The sequence below is a fragment of the Anas acuta genome, chromosome 1 (assembly GCF_963932015.1).
Source record: "Anas acuta chromosome 1, bAnaAcu1.1, whole genome shotgun sequence".
NCBI lineage: Eukaryota > Metazoa > Chordata > Aves > Anseriformes > Anatidae > Anas > Anas acuta.
This window is the reverse complement of record NC_088979.1, coordinates 130,749,946-130,770,672: the sequence shown is the minus strand read 5'-3', so window position 1 is coordinate 130,770,672 and position 20,727 is coordinate 130,749,946. Positions and strand designations below refer to the sequence as shown.

General features: G+C 43.3%; 1 protein-coding gene across 3 annotated transcripts in view; it reads right to left on the bottom strand.

Moving 5' to 3' along the window:
* Nucleotides 1-20,727, bottom strand: part of STK38L (serine/threonine kinase 38 like) — a 48,005-nt gene that overhangs the window by 14,167 nt on the left and 13,111 nt on the right. The window contains exons 1-5 of one of the 3 annotated variants that reach the window (XM_068656195.1): nucleotides 12,214-12,406; nucleotides 6,633-6,777; nucleotides 4,708-4,759; nucleotides 3,326-3,448; nucleotides 2,679-2,762 (exon numbers count right to left, since the gene is read on the bottom strand). In XM_068656195.1, the coding sequence (XP_068512296.1) occupies nucleotides 2,679-2,762; nucleotides 3,326-3,448; nucleotides 4,708-4,759; nucleotides 6,633-6,777; nucleotides 12,214-12,241 (432 nt within the window). In that variant the 5' untranslated portion in view covers nucleotides 12,242-12,406. Of the gene's footprint in view, nucleotides 1-2,678; nucleotides 2,763-3,325; nucleotides 3,449-4,707; nucleotides 4,760-6,632; nucleotides 6,778-12,213; nucleotides 12,407-20,727 lie in introns of those variants that run through there. The other 2 variants (XM_068656188.1, XM_068656204.1) reach the window with 2 other exon arrangements.

Genomic DNA, 20,727 nt, shown 5'->3' with positions numbered 1-20,727 from the left:
GCTCTGCAAGGTAGCATCCCTACTGCAAACTCAAATAAAAATTTAATGTGCAATTCAGTATGCAGATATTGACATAATTATTGGAAAAAAATAGAGTTTGTTGTAAATAACACAAGAACTAATAGGTAAAATGGTAGATGCTTAATGTTTAATGTCAGAATTTATCTTTTTTTTCATATACGTTTACAAATAAAGAGTTAATAACTGCTTCCTCACAGTAATACTTCACAGTTTAAACTCGGCAAGATAAGCCTGTGGAATCCTCTTTTGCAAGAGTGATAGAATGCCTAAATTACTTCCTGCAAAACCTTATTTCTTCAGCATTGTGAAATGTCTGACATACAGCAAACAACCATCTAGCTCCCAAACCCACACTGTACGTACTACTAATGGTGCATGAAGCCCTTTCAAATGACACACGGAGACTGCTCCTACCTGTGTACATGGTGAAGCTTACTTGAACTGCATAGCAAATACCTCGACCAAAGGGAAAAAGGGCTGGGATGAATCTCAGTTTGCAGAGATGACCTTAAGTAACAGTCAGCTGAATGGCCAGTATTCAAGGAGGGCAAAAAATGGCCATGGGCTATTTTAGCAGGGGGAAAGAAAAGGGAAGGGAAGATGGAGCATTTCCATCAAATGATGTGCACAAAGGTGGCCCAGAACTGATACATTCACCACTGCTGCTGACGTTGGTCCTAGGCAAGTGAGCTTGGGAATGTCTGACCATGCTTAAGATACATGTATTGCAGTCCCAGTTGAGTCTTTGAAAAGCATACTGAGAGCTGCTACCTCATGAATTCACTGGAAACTAAGAGTAATAGAGACAGGAGGAAGGGTGTGTGTTTTACTAGAATGTACCCTAGTTGTGGAAGAAAATGAAAAATATCTGCATGGAAAAACATTTCTTGATAGCTGTAAGACTTTCACATTTCAGATACCAGAAAGTGACTTCTGTAAAGAAAATATGTACCATTATTCCAGATTCAAGCAATATTTCCAATAAGCCAAGTCTTCTGCATCTGTTCCTCAGTTATAACATCTTTCTAATGTGTGTCTTTTTTGTAGGACGATGCGTTCCCTCTCTGTTGTAGAGGCTCCAACTCTAATTTATCTAGCCCTATCTATTCCATATATTCACATTAGAAAAGATTTCTTTCCACCCTCCACTCCTCTGCTTCTAAATGTGGCTATGAAGTATAACATTGAAACCTTGCTTAAAAAGCAGCCAGAAAAACTTCACAGTGCCACCCTGCTTGAAAGTTCTAGCTCTCTCGTACTTGTCTTCTGTGATGCTTTCCCATTGAACAAACCAGGCAATGAAAGTTAGAGCAAATAAATACTCTCCGAGGAATGTTACAGACACAAACTAAATGTGGACTGTGATCTAAGCCTCCTTGCCACATCAGGTTATGAAATGAGGGCAGGGCTTCAGCCAGCAGACCACACACATCCTGGCTGTGAGGCAGAACATAATACTCCTCTGCTTCCCTTCATTCAAGGAAACAGCAATAAGTAGACAAAATGTCTGTCCTGGGATGACTTAAAAAAAAAAAAAAATGTAGTAGTACTACCAGTACCGCTGCTGAGAAAGATAATATAAGAAATAATGATGGGTTTGGACAGGTAAGGAAGATAGAACAGCTTGGGTTGGAAGGGACCCTAAAGACCATCTGGTTCCAACCCCCCTGCCATGGGCAGGGACAGCTCCCACTATACCAGGCTGCCTGAAACCCCATCCAGCCTGGCCTTGAACACTTCCAGGGATGGGGCATCCACAGCTTCTCTGCGCAACCTGTGTCAGGGCCTCGCCACCCTCTGGGTGAAGAATTTCTTCGTAATATCTAGTCTAAACCTACCCTCTTTTAGTTTAAAGCAGTTACTCCTTGTTCTATCACTACACTCTGTGACTAAGAATCTCTCCCCACCTTTTATTTAGGCTCCTTTTAGGTACTGGAAGGCTGCTAAAAGGTCTCCCCCAGAGCCTTCTCTTCTCCAGGCTAAGTAACCCCAACTTTCTCTAGCTGCACTTTTGCTTGAGACATCCACACTTGATTTCTGTTCTTCATATTGCTAAAAAATAACTATTGCTAGTTCTTCATATTGCTTTGTCCTATCAGGAATTTGTGGTGAATTCTGGATTACAAAGCAAAAGCAAAAAACACACACACACACACAAACAAACAAAAAACACAAAGCAAAACAAACAAAACCACTCCAATCTCAAGATCCAACAAAACAAAACAAAACCAAGCAAAACCAAAGCCAAACCCAAACAACAAACAAGATGACAGCTGGTGGTATCTGACCATGAAAAGACAACATCAAACATTCTCAGTTTTTACTTTGACGTATTATTGCTTTTCAAGAAGCATTTTCTTCAAAATGTATTCTTACAAAGAAGTGCTATAAGATGCACATTGATAAAGGAAGAGACTAAAAGAAAAAAAACACCATCCTTATCACTGTTACAAACTGGTTGTAACTAAAACATTTTCAAGAATGCTAACTTCTACTTACTCTACTGACCTAGCAACTCCATGGATGCCTTGGACAGCAGTACAATTATTGGGACTACAGAAGTGAAAATAACGACTAAATAATACCTGCCAAAGAGAGATTTGGTAATTTTCTAAGCAAAGTAACTTTGAAATCTAGGGGACCTATACAAGACAAACCTGTTCTTTCTCCAGCATATCTGCTTTTCGTAGTATCTTCATTGCATAAATATGACCTGTATCCTTCTTCTGAACGAGACGTACCTTTAATGAGAAAAATAACCCAATCAATCCCATCTACCTCAAACTAAACCCCAGTGTGGAACATAAGAACGGCTCTAAACTGGTGGGCATGGAAAGGTTCTTTTGTTAAACATTGAAAAGCACATGTACAAAGCTAACACTAGTGATGAACAGATGTTTGAAGCAGTCATTGTTTTAAAAAACTAGCAGGCACACTAAATTCCACATAGCTGAGAGACTGAGTATGCTAAAATTCAGGAGTAAGCACAACCATGATATGACACAGGGCAGAGAAGACTTTTATGGAGAGGAGCTGTGCAACTGCAAATCTATCATTTCTGGGTGGATGCATGGGCAACATCAGTTGGGGCTAATAGGAAGGGAAGCTGCAGGAAACAGACCTTTTCCAGTGGCCTTGATAAATCCATGTACATACTGGTCTTATTACATGTGCAAAATTACTCGAATAGCTATTCTCCTAAAATAAAACTGCTCAACTGAAACTTTTTATTCGTTAATTAAAGTGTTTCTTTTTGATGTTCAATCCAATTTTAATATCCCATTCAAGCAAGAAAGCCACAAACCTCCCCAAATGCTCCTCTTCCTATAACTTTCAAAGATTCAAAGTCATCCAAGCCAAGTCTCGTCCTCTTCAGTCGCAGAAACTCTGTTTCTTTGCGAGCATGCTGTGACCTGCGCAGTTTTTTCTAGGAAGACACATGAGAATTTAAGTCATTTGACAGTAGAAAGTCAAGATATATGATCTCTCTTCCTGTAAAGCATTCTCCCTTCCTCTATGAGTACAAAGAAAATGTAAAAGGAGAAATCTTCCTGAATTTCTTGAAGTGTGATCCACAGTCTTTTATGAAGAGGCCTCAAGCACAGCTTTTTGTTTGTTTGCTTATTATTTACGTATAAAGAGGCAGTAATAGAAACAATGAAAAGAACATATAGGTTCAAACAAGGTGCATCAGACCAAAGGCCAAAGTCACCAGCTAAGACAAGGACTCTGTTTTTCAGCAGCATAAAGGATCAATAAAAGCTCAAACTTGTACCCTGCCAAAAACACAAATGATGGGCAACAAGGAGTCTAACAGGCAGCAGAAATCCAGCTTACCCTATCCTATAACAAAATCTATTTGTTTTAGGGCAGGAAAATACTTGTATTTGAAAGAAAGATCTGTCCCAATCCTGCCATATATTTTGTCCTATAAAAATATCAATGGAATTCATCCTGAAAAAATACAAATGCTAGCTTATGCTCCCAAAGATGCCAAAAATATCTCAGAGGCTGATAATGAAACCCATCAATCAGGTCTGCTAGATTTTGGAGAACAACGACTGTGTTATTTAAAACCACAAGATGGCATTACACACCAACATTACTTTTCCCTCTTTCCAGAAGTTATGTCAACCCAAAAAACGAGAAATAAATAGAAATGACTGAGGCTGCTGTTACTATTTATTCCAGTGTCTATTCTGGAAGAAGTACAGACAGCAATGATGTGATAAACCTCAGAAAAGTTCTGAGACATGCCATCTGGAAAGAGTTCCCTTCACATCTGTATCGTAATAGATCATGGGAACACCTGCTTTATTGTTTAAATCAAGAAAAAAAAAAGTGGTTCAGCATTTTGCTTTCTACCCAAGTGCATCTCACCCTTCTCTTGCCTGTAGCCAAATCACATGCCAAACAATTTTAAATTTTGAAAAGCATGTTACATACTTGCTGTGGTCATTTGCTTCATAATGACTAAAAAGGGGTATGAAAAGCCCTCAGCTACTCAAAGCATCACATTCAAGCATATGCACAGCCTGCCTCATTATTTACAAAAGCAACATTCACTTACAAACTAAAACTTGCTGTCCTGACAGCTAATGTGCCTGTAAACTCATCAAATTCCAACTTTAAGAAGTGCTAACAAAAACAAAGCAATCTCTTCAAAGGTTATTCAAGTTGTATTACCTCCTCATCTGCAAGCCCTTCTTCTTCCATAGCCACTTCTAGTTTCTTCTGCCTGCAAAGGAGTAAAACAAGAGGTTTATTTTTTTAATTAAAAAACAAACAAAAAAACCACACCATAACACTACAGTAAGACCCCTTTTCCTGACATAGTCCAGATACCAAAGCATTTGACTCAAACAGAAATTTGAGAACTTATTGCCCACTCCATACATTTCCTCACTTGTAACCAAATCTGTTGAAAACGTGTAAGTAAATTTAAGCATGTACTTATATGATTCCAGAATTAGGCACTAAAGGCCCAATCATATAATCAGCCTAATGGACTTCTATTTCTTTATATAATCATCAAGTAAGGCTGGTTATTCTGACTCATACTCCTAATTGATAAAAACACTGAAATGGTGGAAAAACCATCTCAGCTTTACCTCCAGCACCTCAAAACAGCCCCAGTTTCCACCATTGCTCCCAGTCTTGCTGTCTGTTCCCTGATCACACAACTGGTCCTGCTTCCCTTAGCCTCATGCTAACTCATTGCACCCTCCTGAATTTGCCACCACCTCCTCTCATGTCTTGCTTGGGCCAGGGCTTGCCCCTCCTGGACTCCTGCTGCTGGTGCCGGCCAGGCGGGGAGGCTCTATGCGGGGTGCGAAGCCTGGAGTATCCCACAGATGGCAGGGAGGCTGCACACAGCAAGGGGCCAGTGTGGATACTGGAACTCTCTCTGTGCACCCCCAGGGTGCTTCTGTACGACTGTCAGGGTGCAGCTTCAGGAAGCTGGTCACCTGCTGGCAACAGCACAGTTCAAGTGCTGGGTGCCAGGCTGCTCCTGCCTTCCTGCACTTGAGGAAGTGCAGCAGGGTCCCCTAAAAAAAAATCCCTCAGTAGACAGACTACTCGCCTAAATAGAAGCAACTCAGTTACATGGGATAATGACTAAATATGATGAAGAGGGAAACCCTGCTACTTGACTGAAAATCCCTCAATTAAAAACATATTAGCAGGAGAATGATAATTTCACATACTGCTGACAATCTGAAACACAACATTCATTACAATCAAGTGCTTGGCGCTTTGACACTTAATTCAAGCAGCACTTCAGCACAGTGGAGCTGTGCACTGATGAGGAGTTAAAGCAGAGATGACCAACGCATGCTCCCTCGCACAGAGTACCAGTCAGCATCACACAGAAGAAACTTAGAGGGTGGGTACAATGTTACCCCCAAAACTCTTCCTTCCCAGTCAAGAGCCTTCCAACACTTTGTTACCAGCCCTACACTCTTTGTGACCAGCCCTCCACTCTTTCCTGCCATCTACTTCCATTCTAACAGCTCTCTGCCTCCTTTCCTCACTGCATCATCCTGTCAAACACCTCTAAACCATCAACCCTGTTCCCCATGTCTCTCACACTCTCTTCTGCAGAGTTTATGAGTCTTGGCATGAGCTCAGCACTGCAGAGCATGAATAAACACCACAAGCCACTGCCTTGTACAAAAACAAGTTACCAAACATCAGCAGCTCTGCAGCATTTGCCTCTGTAAGGTTTATTCCCTGTGGCACATGTGAAGGAACCAGAGGCCACCAAAACCACACACACAAGTAAAAACCTCACATGTGCAGCAAAGTAAGACCACACACAGAGTGGTTTCCATAATGTAATAATAATTTGAGAAGGTGATAAGTTGCATGAGAACTTCAACAGTAGAGGCGCTCAGTCACTCAGTGACTGCTTGGTGCAGGAGGGCATGTTCACAGGTCTGCCAGCACAGACAGCAGCTGCGCCTTTAGGTGATGAGCTCTTTGCTATCAAGTAATGAAAACCTGCTGAGACCCACTCTGTGCACGGGGCTGAAACTCCTCCTGAACAAATGCTGACAAAAGCCAACCAAGAAAAGCTGGAGAAAGGTGAGAGAAAGCAGAGCTGGTACCTTGTTTCTCTCTCTTCGTGCTGGGTAATTAGGTTGCTGTAGAAGTTCTCCAGCGTAAGCTTGGCCACTGTCACTCTCTCCCGGGTGTGGTTGCTCATGGGAAAGGATGTTGTAGTCCCTGCAGTCATCGCCATGGTAACATGCACTGAAACAGAGCACATCAAATAATTACTCACTTGGAAAAAAAGTGGATATGTATACTTCTTTCCTACTCTCCATCTCCAAAATCTTAGACACTATAGAAATCACAGGAAAAGCACTGTTCTTAATATATAAGAAACTCCATTTAAAACAAAAACACCACTGTATTATAAAACTATCCCAAGTTACCAGGACTTACTACCCACTCTCTAACACAAAACAAACAAAAAAAACCCACCTAATGTTGGGAAAATTTACCTCTGGTGGGCTTGAGCCCAGCCTGGAGGAGGGAAGAGATGGCAGAGCATGGAAAGTAAAAGAAAGAAGCAAGAGGATGGGGCAGCTCCCACAGCTGGATGTGCAGGATGGCTTTGTGGCATCTTCAGACTCCATAAATACTAAGGACTACCAGAAGGACAGCAAAAATGAACAAAAATCCTAACACTATCCAGAGGTGACTTCAAGGATAAGGAATACCTACCTGATATCTTAGAATTCAAAAGCAGCTCAACAAAATTGCACTTGGACAGTTGGGGAATTTTAGAAAGTATTATGTCAAAATGAAATACTGGCATCACCATATCTTAAATGGAAAACTTCTGTATTTTTCCTTTTTTTTTTTTTTTTTTTTTAAAGCAACAGCCAACCAGCAAGAATAGAAAACTCTTCCCCATCACAAGAGCATTAGGCTACCAGCATTTCAGTTTCATTCACTTACCACTACCCCTGTGCCACACTGACAACCAGATGAGGGCTTTCTGGAGCACCCACTCTTTACAGAATTCCCTGTGCCAGAAGAACCCTTTTAATGAAGGACAAAGGCATCTCAGGGCAGTCACAAGCCCCTTGCAGCTGACAGAGGTTAAAAGAAAAAGTCAACAAGAGGAACAAAACACAGCGTGTCCTAGGAGGACTCATGCCCTACCTGAACATGGGCTGAGGCACACCAGCAGAGCTGCTGCTCCACCACAGAGGTGAGCCACAAGTAACAGCATCTTTGTTTGCTCAAGGTGTTTATTTATTTATTTATTATTTTGAAAAGCTAACCAGAAGTAAATACACTTTTCTTTCTTCCTTTCCTTTCCTTTTTTAATGTAACCCCTCTAATTTCACCAGGGGATTTTGAGGAAGACAAACCTTAAACTAGGTTTATGATCTTCAGGCAGCCCTTAATACCTTTTAAGGTAAAATAATTAAAAGTTTCATACAGAAATAGACTTGCATTTCTGCATCATACAGGAAGATTGTTTAATTCTGTCTTGTGTTTTTTTGTTTGTTTGTTTTTCTTTGTTTTGGATGTGCTGGCTACTCTCTGTGAGGACAGCACTTTATCTTGTGAATTTTTAATTGAATTTGGGGTGACAATAAGATATTTGTTGCCAGAAATGCAGCTGCTGTATCACAAATAAAGGCTTTTTATAACATTATATGGCGATTACTTTAGTCATGTATTTTGGAGTGTGCAAGATGCTGGAGCTCTGAGAATACAAATGGATCTCCCCACGCATGTGCAAGGAGGTTTTAATAGCACTACAGCTGTTTTATGATGATGCAGATCTTTCTTTTTTTTTTTTTTTTTAAATCATTATTCTGTCCCCTTCAATTTTCTACTAGAGAAAGATGAGAGCTGTCAACTCCTAGTAACTGTCACTGAAAATTCAGGGGCTAGTTTCTCCATACAAAAACATCCCTCATGCTGGACACTTTTCCAAAAGTTAGGGAACTTTGCTGCACTCTCCCTGCGGAGTCTGCTCTCCTACATTACACTACCTTTCTTCCTTGATAGGTGGGAAAAGGTAAATATAAAACAGGTATCTGAGAGCAAAACCGGCAGGCAGTGTGTTGACACACCCAAATTAAACAAATGCTGAACACACACCAGCATCCACGATTAAATTATTTCAAGAAATTATCTAGCAAAGTAAAAACTTGCCTTCTGATGGTTTTGCAGTGTCAGGGGAGTGTAGCATTAGCCCAGGCTCAGAGTGGATTAACCTTTCTTTAAGGTAAAGCACGCCCTAGCATCAGCAGGCAATGGGCTGTTTACCATTTGTACGCCTCCTATTCCTGGTAGGATAAAACCACACTGCAGCTTTGTTTCCCATTGATTTGTTTTCCCCATGCTCCTATACTTGCAAATGCCGATGCTACCGAAGAGTGAATCTAAGTCATTTGATTTTATTAAGCCTGTGAAAATGAGATAACTGCTCCGGCATCAGCACACCCCACTATTTATAGCAGGGCTGAACTTCACTGTGGTGCTACAGTAAGAAAACACAGAAGAGAACCCAACCAGTAACCTAGTGAGCTCAGAGAAAGCTCTTGATCCACAGGTCACGCAGACCTCCCCACCATACCACAGCACAAGCCCACTAGGACAGGAGGGAGATGGCCACAGGAGCATGGGCTGCCTGTACCCCACGTGGCCTCACGTGCCCCAGTGGCCCTGAAGCTCTGCCGGGTGAGGAGGGATGAAGGCAGCTGACATTCGCTCTCCTTGTGGTTGGTGCCTGGCCTCAGACGGCTGCCAGTCGGCTCTGTCACTGTGGGGTAAAAGCATTGTGAATCTGAGAAGTACTGTGAGCTCTCCAGGTTCCCCAACATAAGCGGAAAAGGGCTTGAGGTGGCAGGACACCCAATGTGCTCAGCAAACCCTACTCAATTCACAACAGAGAAAACCTCTTTGTCCTTTTTCCTCCTACCTCTCTGCTTGCACTATCCAACCCCAAAGCAAAGCACAAATCTGCATCTCAAACAAAATATGCAGTTGGGAGCCATCAAGTAAAATCTTTAAGTATGACTTTCGTAAACAGCTGATGCTGGAGGGGGTGGAAGGAAGAGGCTTCAAAGCTTCATTGCCTGAACCCTGCTTTTACTGACCTCACCACGTTCATGGGAATGTTTTGAAGAGGTGCCACCCACAGCTCTTGGAAATGCCCTCAGAAGCTGATTAACCCACCCCAACTTGCATAACTTGGCAGAGCAGCACTGTTCTCCTCCTGCTGCAGCACTGGCACTGCACTGGGCTCCCCGGAGCACAGGAAGCTCACATGAGCGGACCAGGCACACTCGGCTGCAGCTCCTCTGGCTGGCAAAGACCGAAGGCCTTTCTGAAGGGCCCATTGCTTTGGAAAAAATGATACACCACAGGCTCTGAATGGGAGAGACATCAAAACAATCTAATCAACAGGAGACGCTGAGCTGTGTGTGGCCTGCGGGACAAGGTCTTGAAGCTGCCAAGAGCAGAAGAATCATATGTGCTCTTTGGCCCAGGAATCAGGTTTGTGCCGCCTGAACAGGTGGCTAAATTCCCAGCATGAGACTTTCTCCCAGTGCCTGGTCTGCTCATCAGCTAGCCCCTATGGCAGGGACACAGAGGAGAGAGGAGTGAGGAGCTCTAGGTGTGCAAACATCCCCTTGTCACCCCATGAGAGGTAGGTGGGATAGCAGCATGGAGGGCACCACCCAAGGAAGAGCAGCAGAAAGGGGACAGCAGGCACTATGCTAACTAACTGGAGATTAAGAGTCCCCTCTGAGTAAGTTTCTCTCCTCACCTGCTATCTCCTTCCTGGTGAAAAATGCTGCCTGGCCCAAGCATATATATTTTTTCGCTTTACTCTGAGATACATGTATTTTCTAACTGGAAAGTAAAGACAGGCCAAACAGTAGCTACTACAACTTCAGCCTCTGCTCCTATCTAGCATGGCAACTCTATTACAGCATTGATTTTCCTGACAGTGTCTCCACCATTGGAAATCTAGCCTCTGCTGCACAACTGGTAAGTCAAAACTCACATCCTCTCCAGGAGGCTTCTTGGCAGCTCCCACAGTCCATCAGCAGTGTTTTCATATTAGCTTCTCAGATTAACGCTCTGGTTAATTAAAGCAAAACATCAGAAGTATCTAATCCCATGTATTAGTAAAAACTCAGAAGGGGAAAGATGGAAGAAGTCAAGGCCCCTGGAGATCCATTCTCCCCTAAAGAAAATGCTTGGCACTCAGCTGTGTTTATTTTCTAATCAGGAGAGGATGAAGACACAAAATCCAAGCCTCATGCACACGGTCTCTCACTTTCATAGCTCCCGCTTGGGAAACTTGGAGCTGAGGGAGGGCGCAGAGCTATCACCTTCCAGGGAAGCATGAAGCTCCACACTTGGTAATCTTAGAGCCTATTTTTACTTACCCAGATGTGCTACAAGGTGTCAAGAAATTTACTTTATTACCCTATGCCTTACTTTCCAGCCTGCAAACATGGAGCAAAAGGATAGGGATGTGGAGTAGACAGCATAACCCTAACACTTTTTATCACCAAACATTTGAACTGTACATCACAGTTCACCATCACTATCTCAGTAAAAGACAGCTACCTCCCTTCAAAAAAGACAGAGAAGTCAATCATTTCAGATCCTTCTGACATTCTTCTGACCTTTCACATTTACCTTTTTAAGTGACCTTTTCATTTCAATGAGAAGGTGAATACGCGACCACTTGCTACAGGCAGTGAGAACTGAAGCCAATCGTTCCATGAAGAATGCTGCTTGCCTTATTAGGGGGTTCACGTCTCAAGATACTACAGCAACCACTATGATCAGCTCTTGCTCTCTTACAGACAGCTGGGAGAAAAGCAAACTTGTGCAAGCCACACAGGGACAGTGTCACGACTGGGCTTTGCTTCCATAAGACTGGCTCTGAAGATGCCAACCTCTTTCCAGGCAGGTTTCCTGCACCTTGTATCATGTAATTTGGTTTTACTATCAAATTAATCTCGATCCATACTATCAAATCAATCTGGATCCAAGTCCCACAAAGGAAATATTCTTATTCTTGAAACTATGCATACAACATAACCATACATCAGCCTAACAGTAAGTTTACTCCAGACTTGTTACTAAATGTGTACGTAAGCTACTGAGCAAAGAACACAATTCTTTCAGAGACAAAAGTATGCATTTCTCCACATGACAGCACTATGATGCCTTCTTCATGCCGCTGGGTCTCTGACACTGATTTGAAACATACAGCTACATACATGTTGAATGGCATAGTGAATGCCAGCCCCTCCTCTCAAAACAGCCATGCCACTTCACAGTAAGGCTGATAACGATTGTCATTTAGATACCCAAGCACGCTCCTAACCCCAGGAATTAGGAAGACAGTTCCCTACTGCAGTAAAAATGTTAAAACTGCAAAGTTTATAAAAGTTTCCATTCACACTCCCAGGGAGTTTGGCTCTTTAGTGAAAGCCTCTGTAAGGAAGATATTGAAACGCATTTCTGCCTTCCAAAGATCTCATTTTCTCTGCGTAATACATTTTGTTACTCAACTTTCTCCTGACACGAAGCATGCAAATGGAATTTTCAAGAACTAGAAACTAAAAGAGACACAGTTTTGGTGTCAGACTTGTTCCAAAGTAAATTCACACAGCTCAATACAGTGGTTACCTTCAGAAGTGCCAGTTATCACCACCATGTGTAGCACTGGAGTTCTTCTGGGTGAGAAGCCAGGAAACACTCAAGAGTAACACTGCTCAGCTCTGTACAGGCAACACGGCAGAGCAGCTAGCAAAACTGGGCACTAAACCCACTGGTGACTGGAATTATATCTAAAAAATAAAGTGCTATCTGGGAAGACAGAATGGATACAGCACAGATGGATGTCTGAGCACCAGCCCTGCCAACTCTGAATTGCTCAGATTCCGTTAAACAGAGACAGGATATTTATACACATGTATACAAAAAAAACAACCCACCATACACAAATAACTGCATGATTCACATCAAAAGGCAGTGGGCAGGGACAGATAAATGCAACAAGCAGCCAAAGGCTCAGCAGGACGAGGTGGTGTGACGCAGCAGCCGGAGAGGGGAGGAGCAGCAGCTGGAGCAGCAGCCGCCCAGGCTCTGTGGGCAACTTGTGGAGCAGGCAACTGTGCATACTGGGAGCTGATATGCACACAGGTAGCAAGGATAAAAGTGTTGTGGGACAGCTGGTAGCTCCAGTGATTGGACAGAAGGAGAAAGTGGTCATGCTGTGTTAACAGCCCTGAAGGAAAAGGACTTTCTGTGTTACGGGTTCTTCCAGCACAAATTTGGCAATTGTGTCATGCCTGTTTTCACTGTCCCATTGTTTACACCAAACCTCTCAGAGAAGTTCTCTGCCTTCTTCTCCTACAACCCTTTTGGAATCCACTTCCAAAACTTTTGAGAAACCTCCAGAAACACACAAAACACTACAGAGTTCTGAAACCTTGGGACAGCAAGCAAACAGGAAAAACCCTGCTACTGCCATCTCTGCCAGCCTTGGGCCAGTATTTTTCAACTCTTGGAGCCAGATCTTAATGCTTATGTTATCACTAAACAAAGACTGCCACCGTCAAAATACAGTCTTGCCCAAAGATTTTTTAATTAGCATATGTGAACTTCAATTCAATGAGTTTTGACATTAGTATTCTTTTTTTTTTTCTGGCATCTGGGTGACACTAGCTACGCTACTGCTGTTACTGAAGTTCATTGTTATTAGACCAGTGCATTTGCCGAGCACTGCTCTGGGATATGTTTTGGAAAGGAAAATATTTTCTTCCTACATAATTTATGTTTTCGGTAGTATTACAACTCACAAGCCTCTATTTTATTAAATATACTACCTGAAGGAGGCAACATTCCCTGCCAAATACAACAAATCAGATACTTCACACGCAGATTTTTCTTCTTCGGTGTTATTGCCAAAAGCAGGTCTTTTTGACATCCCCTGGCTTTTAGTGCAGTCCCCATCTGAGAAGTGAAAACGAAATGCAAAACTGCAACAAGCCTCACTAACACATAAGCCTTTCATTTACCTTACTATATACTTCATTTCCTTTAGTTTGTTATTCGTTCCCAAGGCACGTTATGTTCACTAAGTTTTGCTTCTTTAAAGTTACAGCATGAATTACATTTGCTCTATTTAAAGCAGCACTAAGAAGCAGAGTAAAATTAGCCCCATCAGAACAGGCTCTGCTATTTCAAAGCAAGAGATGCTCAAATGTTTTAGCCATTTTAAGTCATCCTCGCTTTCCCCACAGAGCACCCACACAAGCCGCCCCTTGTAGCTGCGTCTGAACCCCGCGACTGCCCTGGTCCCAGCTGACAGAGAGAGAAGAGTGGTGCTCCCAGTGCCTGACTGCCATGAAAAAAACATACAGAGATGTCAGCAGATGTGCAGAACCCCAGCAGATGGGGCTGGGGACATGTGAGGGACCCATGGCTGCTGCAGGCTCCTAACACCACAAACCCCAGCTGCAGCCAAGTACAAAGAAAGGGCTCGAAGCAGGTGAAAATCCCTCCAAAATGACTGCAGCAAAAGCTCCAGTCTTAAATTCACCCTAAGCTGGCATTAGCCAGTTCAGTTTCTGAAAGAAGCCGTCCCACTTTCCATCCAGCCTCGCTTCCAGCCATCTTTTTGCTTCTCTCCCATTCCTACTCAGTGCTCCATGCCAGCATGAGAGGTGGAGTAACCTGGACGGAGCGCTGGGGCTCCCAGTGCCTCTCTTGAATCATCTTGGTGAGGCGGGTTTTGCCAGCATTGGTTGTAAAAGCCCATCGGTCCCTGGGCCGGGGTCTTCAGTCCCTCCAGCCCAGCATGCCCAAAAGTGAGAACGAAGCAACAGGGCCTTGCTTTTACAACGTGCCTCCAAAATTAATCTCACGAATGGTTACAACACACCTGTGGTAATGATAAGGAAGTATTTCCTAATATGGAATAAAAACTGAATATTGGAGTTCCACTGCACTCCAGGATTTCCTGCTTTTCAACCAAGGAAAGCAGCACAAGTCTCCCGTGAACACCTGCCTGTGATTCAGTCCTGCTTCCAGCGAGCAGCAAGCATGACTGACAAATGGAAACTCCTTTCCCTGACAGGAAAAGATACCGGGTGGTAACACTGCGTGGGTATATACAAAAATATATACATTTATGGCATGCATCTATGGGTGTATATATAAACTAGGCATATATAGAAATGTATATGCACATTAGCCAAAATACTTTTGATGTGAAAATTATAGCTTCAGCTTTCATTAGTAGTGGGAGATCAGCAGCTCCATCCCACAGTACAATCTTCAGACATCCTGGTCTAGGAGCATTGGACCTTGGAATTGAATGACTGCAGTAAATATTTTCATGAGCTCAGTCCTTCCAAAAAAATCACTTTAATTTCTTTACAGGAGGGCTTTTTCAAACAACAATCCAAACTTTTGGGCTTTAATACCATTAAAACCACTGTGCACATGGCCACAAGACAAACACATGCACCCCATTAACCTTGGATAGAGGGGGAAAAACAGAAGAGGTTATACATCTGCCTGGTCAAGAAGGACAGAGAGCCAGGGCACTGGGGGGCTGGTGTACCCTCACTGCTCTGTCTTCCAAAGAGTGCTCCAAAGATGAGGCCAGCTCCGTGCAGTGCCCCAGGGGCTCAACATGGCAGGTCTTGGCACAGCACATGATGGGGGAACCAGATAGGCAGTGCCATGCAGGCCTCCCTCTCTGAAGGGGCCAACAAGGGAAATCAGCAGTCTGCTGAAAAGCTAACAGTGCTGCACAATGGAATGGTATTTCAGGGTTGGCTTTAGCTTGCTGCCATCTTTCCTCTCTCTTGCGTCTCCCCAGGTTCCAATGTGGTGTAGATCTTTGTCCTCAAAGAAGAGCTGCGTGGTTGTAGACACTCCTACCTACTGAAGTAAGTGCATTCATCTGCACCTAAGCATTTTGTCAGCTTTTAGCAAGTACTTGTATCCACACATATTCAAGAAAATCTTGTTTTAAGACCTGCTAAATTAATTTCCTTGCACAACATTTTACTGCAATGTTTTGGATCATGAAATAATTTTTATTACAGAGCAAGAGCAATACTTTTAGAGGTCACTGACCAGAACTCTGCTTCCTCCTTGGTTACTTACTGTTTTTCTGGATAAAAGTATTCTCGGGTCCAATGAAAGATATGTTCCACTTCAAAACACATACAGCTGTCTGAAAGTATATTTCAGTCACGATAGATTACTCCAGGTCTGGCTCTTTCATGGCCAAGAGGTACAACTCAAGAAAGTAGTAAAAAATAAGAGATGGTTCTAATACGACATCTGCATAAAGCTTCCTTGAAATTGTAATAAATATTCAGCTTTGAGACAAAAAATTCAACTCTTTAATTTTAGGGATGCTAAGAAGCCTCTTTTCTAAGGAGCTTAAGGAGGCACGAACAGAGAGAGGCTTCGCCTTTGGGAACTAGCAGGGATTTTTGTATTGGATTGTATGGCAGGAGAAGATGGCACTGAATTGTGTTTTTTTTTTTTTTTGGTGATATATGTTCAAATTCCTGACTCTTGATAGGCTCTTTTCAAAATCACATCAGTCACAATTTAATATAAAAATTACACGTAAGTTTGTGCCAGCAAAGGAGTTGGCAGCGAAACAAGATGCAGAACATCAATGACCGACCAGCTACTGCCTGTGCTATGCCTGCAGTCAGGGTTAATGAGCACAACAGATCCCTCTGGCCTTAAAAGCTACAAACACAGGTGGTGCATCTTGTTAGTACGTGCAGTGATGGAGATCAGATGTTTGCCCATTCAAATCCCCCTACAACAGTTAATTTCTTTAACTATGGTTTCTGGAGAAGGAGACAGCTGTTGGCACATAAGCAGATGACCATGATGAGGCCCAGGATACAGATAGGAAAAGATGCGTACAGTCTCTTGACCCAGAGAAGAGAAATACGTGGTACCACCTTCCTAGAGGCTGAAGCTGGGAAGCAGATTTGGGAGGTAGAGATGGGAGATGGGCCCTGCCCTTACCACCAAACCACCAGGAGCTCCAGCCCTCTGTACTGATGAAGTTCAACAAGGCCAAGTGCTGGGTCCTGCACCTGAGGCACAACAACCCCAAGCAGAGCTACAGGCTGGGAGATGAGTGGTTGGAGAGCTGCCAGGCAGAGAAGGACCTGGGAGTAATGGTGGATAGTCGGCTGAATATGAGCCAGCAGTCTGCTCAGGTGGCCAAGAAGGCCAACAGCATCCTGGCTTGTATAAGAAGCAGGGTGGCCAACAGGGCTAGGGAAGTGATTGTCCCCCTGTACTTGGCTCTGGTGAGGCCACACCTTGAGTACTGTGTTCAGTTTTGGGCCCCTCACTACAAGAAGGACATCGAGATGCTCGAATGAGTCCAGAGAAGGGCAACGAAGCTGGTGAGGGGTCTGGAGAACAAGTCTTATGAGGAGCAGCTGAGGGAGCTGGGGTTGTTCAGCCTGAAGAAAAGGAGGCTCAGGGGTGACCTTATTGCACTCTACAGGTACCTTAAAGGAGGCTGTAGTGAGATGGGGGTTGGTCTATTCTCCCACGTGCCTGGCAACAGGATGAGGGGGAATGGGCTAAAGCTGCGCGAGGGGAGGTTTAGGTTGGATATTAGGAAGAACTTCTTTACTGAAAGGGTTGTTAGGCACTGGAACGGGCTGCCCAGGGAAGTGGTTGAGTCACCATCCCTGGAGGTCTTTAAAAGACATTTAGATGTAGAGCTCAGTGGTATGGTTTAGTGGAGGACTGGTTAGTGTTAGGTCAGAGGTTGGACTAGGTGATCTTGGAGGTGTCTTCCAACCTAGACGATTCTGTGATACCCAAGGCGGATAGAAACGCTGCTTCCTGAAGGAGCCCTAACAGCAACAATATAATCCTTACAGGGCTAACAAGGGCAACTGAACAGAGAAAGCACTGTCATTCTGTCTTACCATCAGACTGGTTTAGGCAAGAAGAGGCAGGGTCAATACAACTGTGCTTTTGCATTTCAACAGCAGCTGTATATCACTTTGAGAACAAAAATACACTGCGAGGGGGTAGCTGGGATTTGAGGTAGAGGTTTAGGTAAAAAGACAAGCAACTCTTCAGGGTTTCTTTTATATTTTTTTTTCCCTTCTTCAAATCTCTGAGGCTTCGTGCAGCCCATTGCCTAACACCACAACTGCTCATCTCTAGGGCTAAGTGTGACCAGGAGTGCTTTGTTACGGGTATGTGTACATATACACATGCCTTCGTACACACACACATATATCCACCCTTCTAGAAAGCGGGGGGGTGGGGGGGGCAGAGGGAAGAGTAAAGAAAGGCAAAGAGAAGATTTGCACCTAGGTGAAAGATGAGGTTTGTGAAGGGCATTAGTTTCCTGTGGAAGGTCATTCTCCAGTCGTGGCCTGGGAAAGCTCATCCAAAACGGGTGGAGTTTTCCATTAACTTAATCTCAGAGACTCAGTTCAATTATCTCGTTTCCTAGCTAAGGGACAAGAGAAGCATGAGCAGGGTGTGGGTGGGCAAAAACTCTTGCCATATCCAGCTGCAATAGAAAGTGAGTGGGAAAAGGAACAAAGGATATGCTTATTTGCTCAGGTTTCTAAAACATATTGAGGCTGTAATGTATCTGCTACACCACAGTCAAACATGCAAAAATGGACAAATTTCCAGATTAAATAAAAAAAAGAAAACAGGAAAGAACCTAATTTCACATGCTTTCAAGATCAAATTGATTATGACAAAAATAAGAGAACAAGATGACAACCTCTCTAGGAAAGAGCCTTTCCTACCAATAAAGCTTTCAGAAGTGTCTAGCAGCATGTCCCAGGGGTAAAGCAGCTGAGAAGAGGACTGAGGCTCATCAGTAAGAAGCACTCTTCATGCAACATAGGTTACTTAATACGAAGGTATGGGCTTCATAGGAAGGCAGAATGAAAAGCAACTCCCAAGTTCCTGCAGAACAGCTCACTGCTACTTTTCAACATGCAAGCCTCTACTGCCCTATAAGGTGACTAAGGTGACTCCATTTCTTTATCCAACAAGTGGAGAGGAAGACAATTGAAGTTACCTGCAGGAAGCCTGAAGGGAAATGTCAACTCAGTGTCAACAAAGTGTACAGATGGAGACCAATGGAGTGGCAAATAAAGAGGACTTCCAGACAGTGATCTGCACTGCTTGACAAATTGGATTCAACCAGTTATTTCCCATAAATAGTAACCAAGACAGAAAACCAAATAAGCTCTAGGAAGAATTAGATCATTTCCACTTTTGAAACAATATTTAATGTCAACATTTCTTATGGGAATTGGGCCCTGGGCACAAGGCACTTACACAGAAAGGACAGAAGTTGCTGTTTCCAGGAGTGTCAATGCAGGTCTCTGAATTGGTTCTTGGAAAGAGACAGAGGTCCTCCTCTCTCCCCCTCCAGCATTCTTTATTGATCCTTCCCATCCCGGCCACACACTCCCACTGTATTCCACTCCCACTGCAGCAGTTCTAAGGTACTGTCCATCTCCACACCCCTGGAAAGGGGAGATATTTCTTTCATAACATCCGTGAGCTAGTTTGTCCCACGCTCCAACTACACAACTGCCAAATCCAGTGAAAGGGGAGTAATGAAGCACATGGATTAGGCATAGGGAAGAAAGGGATGGAAGGGCTCTGTGCATTCTGCAGGCACCTAAGTTTGGACATCCAAGCAGGGTTTGGATACACCTGTGGCAGCAGAAGTACAGGACTGTCTGTTCTCCCTGTGGCCAGTCACATCAATAGGCTACAGGTTTCATGCCATACCCTAACTGCAACAACTGTTAAACAGAGGTTAACTCTCTCCAGTGAGCCACATTCTTCTCACACCAGATTTTGCTGGCTCCATTTAGAAACAGGCTGGTGGAGTGGACAGCTTTGCAAAGATTTCAAAAGAGGCTGTGGCAAGCCCCCCCCCCCCCCACTTCAAGCTTCATCAATACAGTACACAATTTGTTTGATTTTGATGAAAATGATCACAGTGAGGTTAATAAACAGCTGAACACCTATCCTCTATATGGTGTATCAAAGGCTGCACCCTTCATGAATAACCGTGGCTAAATTTACAAAGACCAGGAAGGATTTGTAGTATGTGATGCTTCTGCTTGCATCAGCAGTTGCTGAGTGCTTCTCCTGGAAAGCCGCTTGGCTCTGGTATGCTGAAAAAAGCCCACTGTGGACAAGCATGTTCAAGCAGCAATGCTAATGTGGACCACACGTCTACACTACGCAGAAGAGAGACATACTTTGTGCTTGAATCTGAATTATTTTATGAGCACCCAAGAATGCTGAGAGCAAAGTCCAGTGCCTCATTTACAGTAAAACACAGGAATATCCACCTTAAGGCCCTCTCTAGTTTCTCACTCATTCCTTAATGCATTTCCTCTTGTTCTACTCCACAACTCTACCAGAAGAGTTATCAACCAAGGCATCCCTAACACATCCCCAAAGGTGACTTGAGGTAGACAAATCTTTCAGCAGAATAAATGCACATTAAATTCCTGGCATCTAGCAATGATGCAAGTGTTTAAATTGTGAATATTTTGACATTTCTGTTTGTAGTTGTAGATGATGTATGTACAAAGGAAGGATGCTCTTGTGGTTACAGCATGGGAAACTGCATCAAATAAAATAGAATCCAAATCATCTGTTTTTCCCATGCACTAAAACAAAACCTACAAAAAAAAAAAAAAAAAAACACGATACAGGGTGTGCCTCAGTTACCCTACATGAGAACAGACGCATCATTCCTGTCTTTAGCAGGTCACATTAGGAGGCTTAATGAGTTCATACACACAAAGAGCCTGAGTGCTTAGGAGAAAACATGCTGGAGGAGGATTAGTGTTTTTACTTATGCATTCTGAAAATACATTATTTCAGCTGGCCACAGAACTTATGAGGCATTCAGACCCTTCCTTGTCACTGCATTTCTCTGAGCTTTCTATTTCATCAGACTGGAGAAACAGGTAACTACTGCCGTTGACTGCAGAAGAGGCATTAATCCTTATAACTCTCACCCTTGGTGATGTGTTGCTGTTGTGAATCCAACTGAAAGCACTCATTTGAATGAGTCCCCAGTCAATGTTTACACATTCTGTTGCTCATATGCAAATAACATTA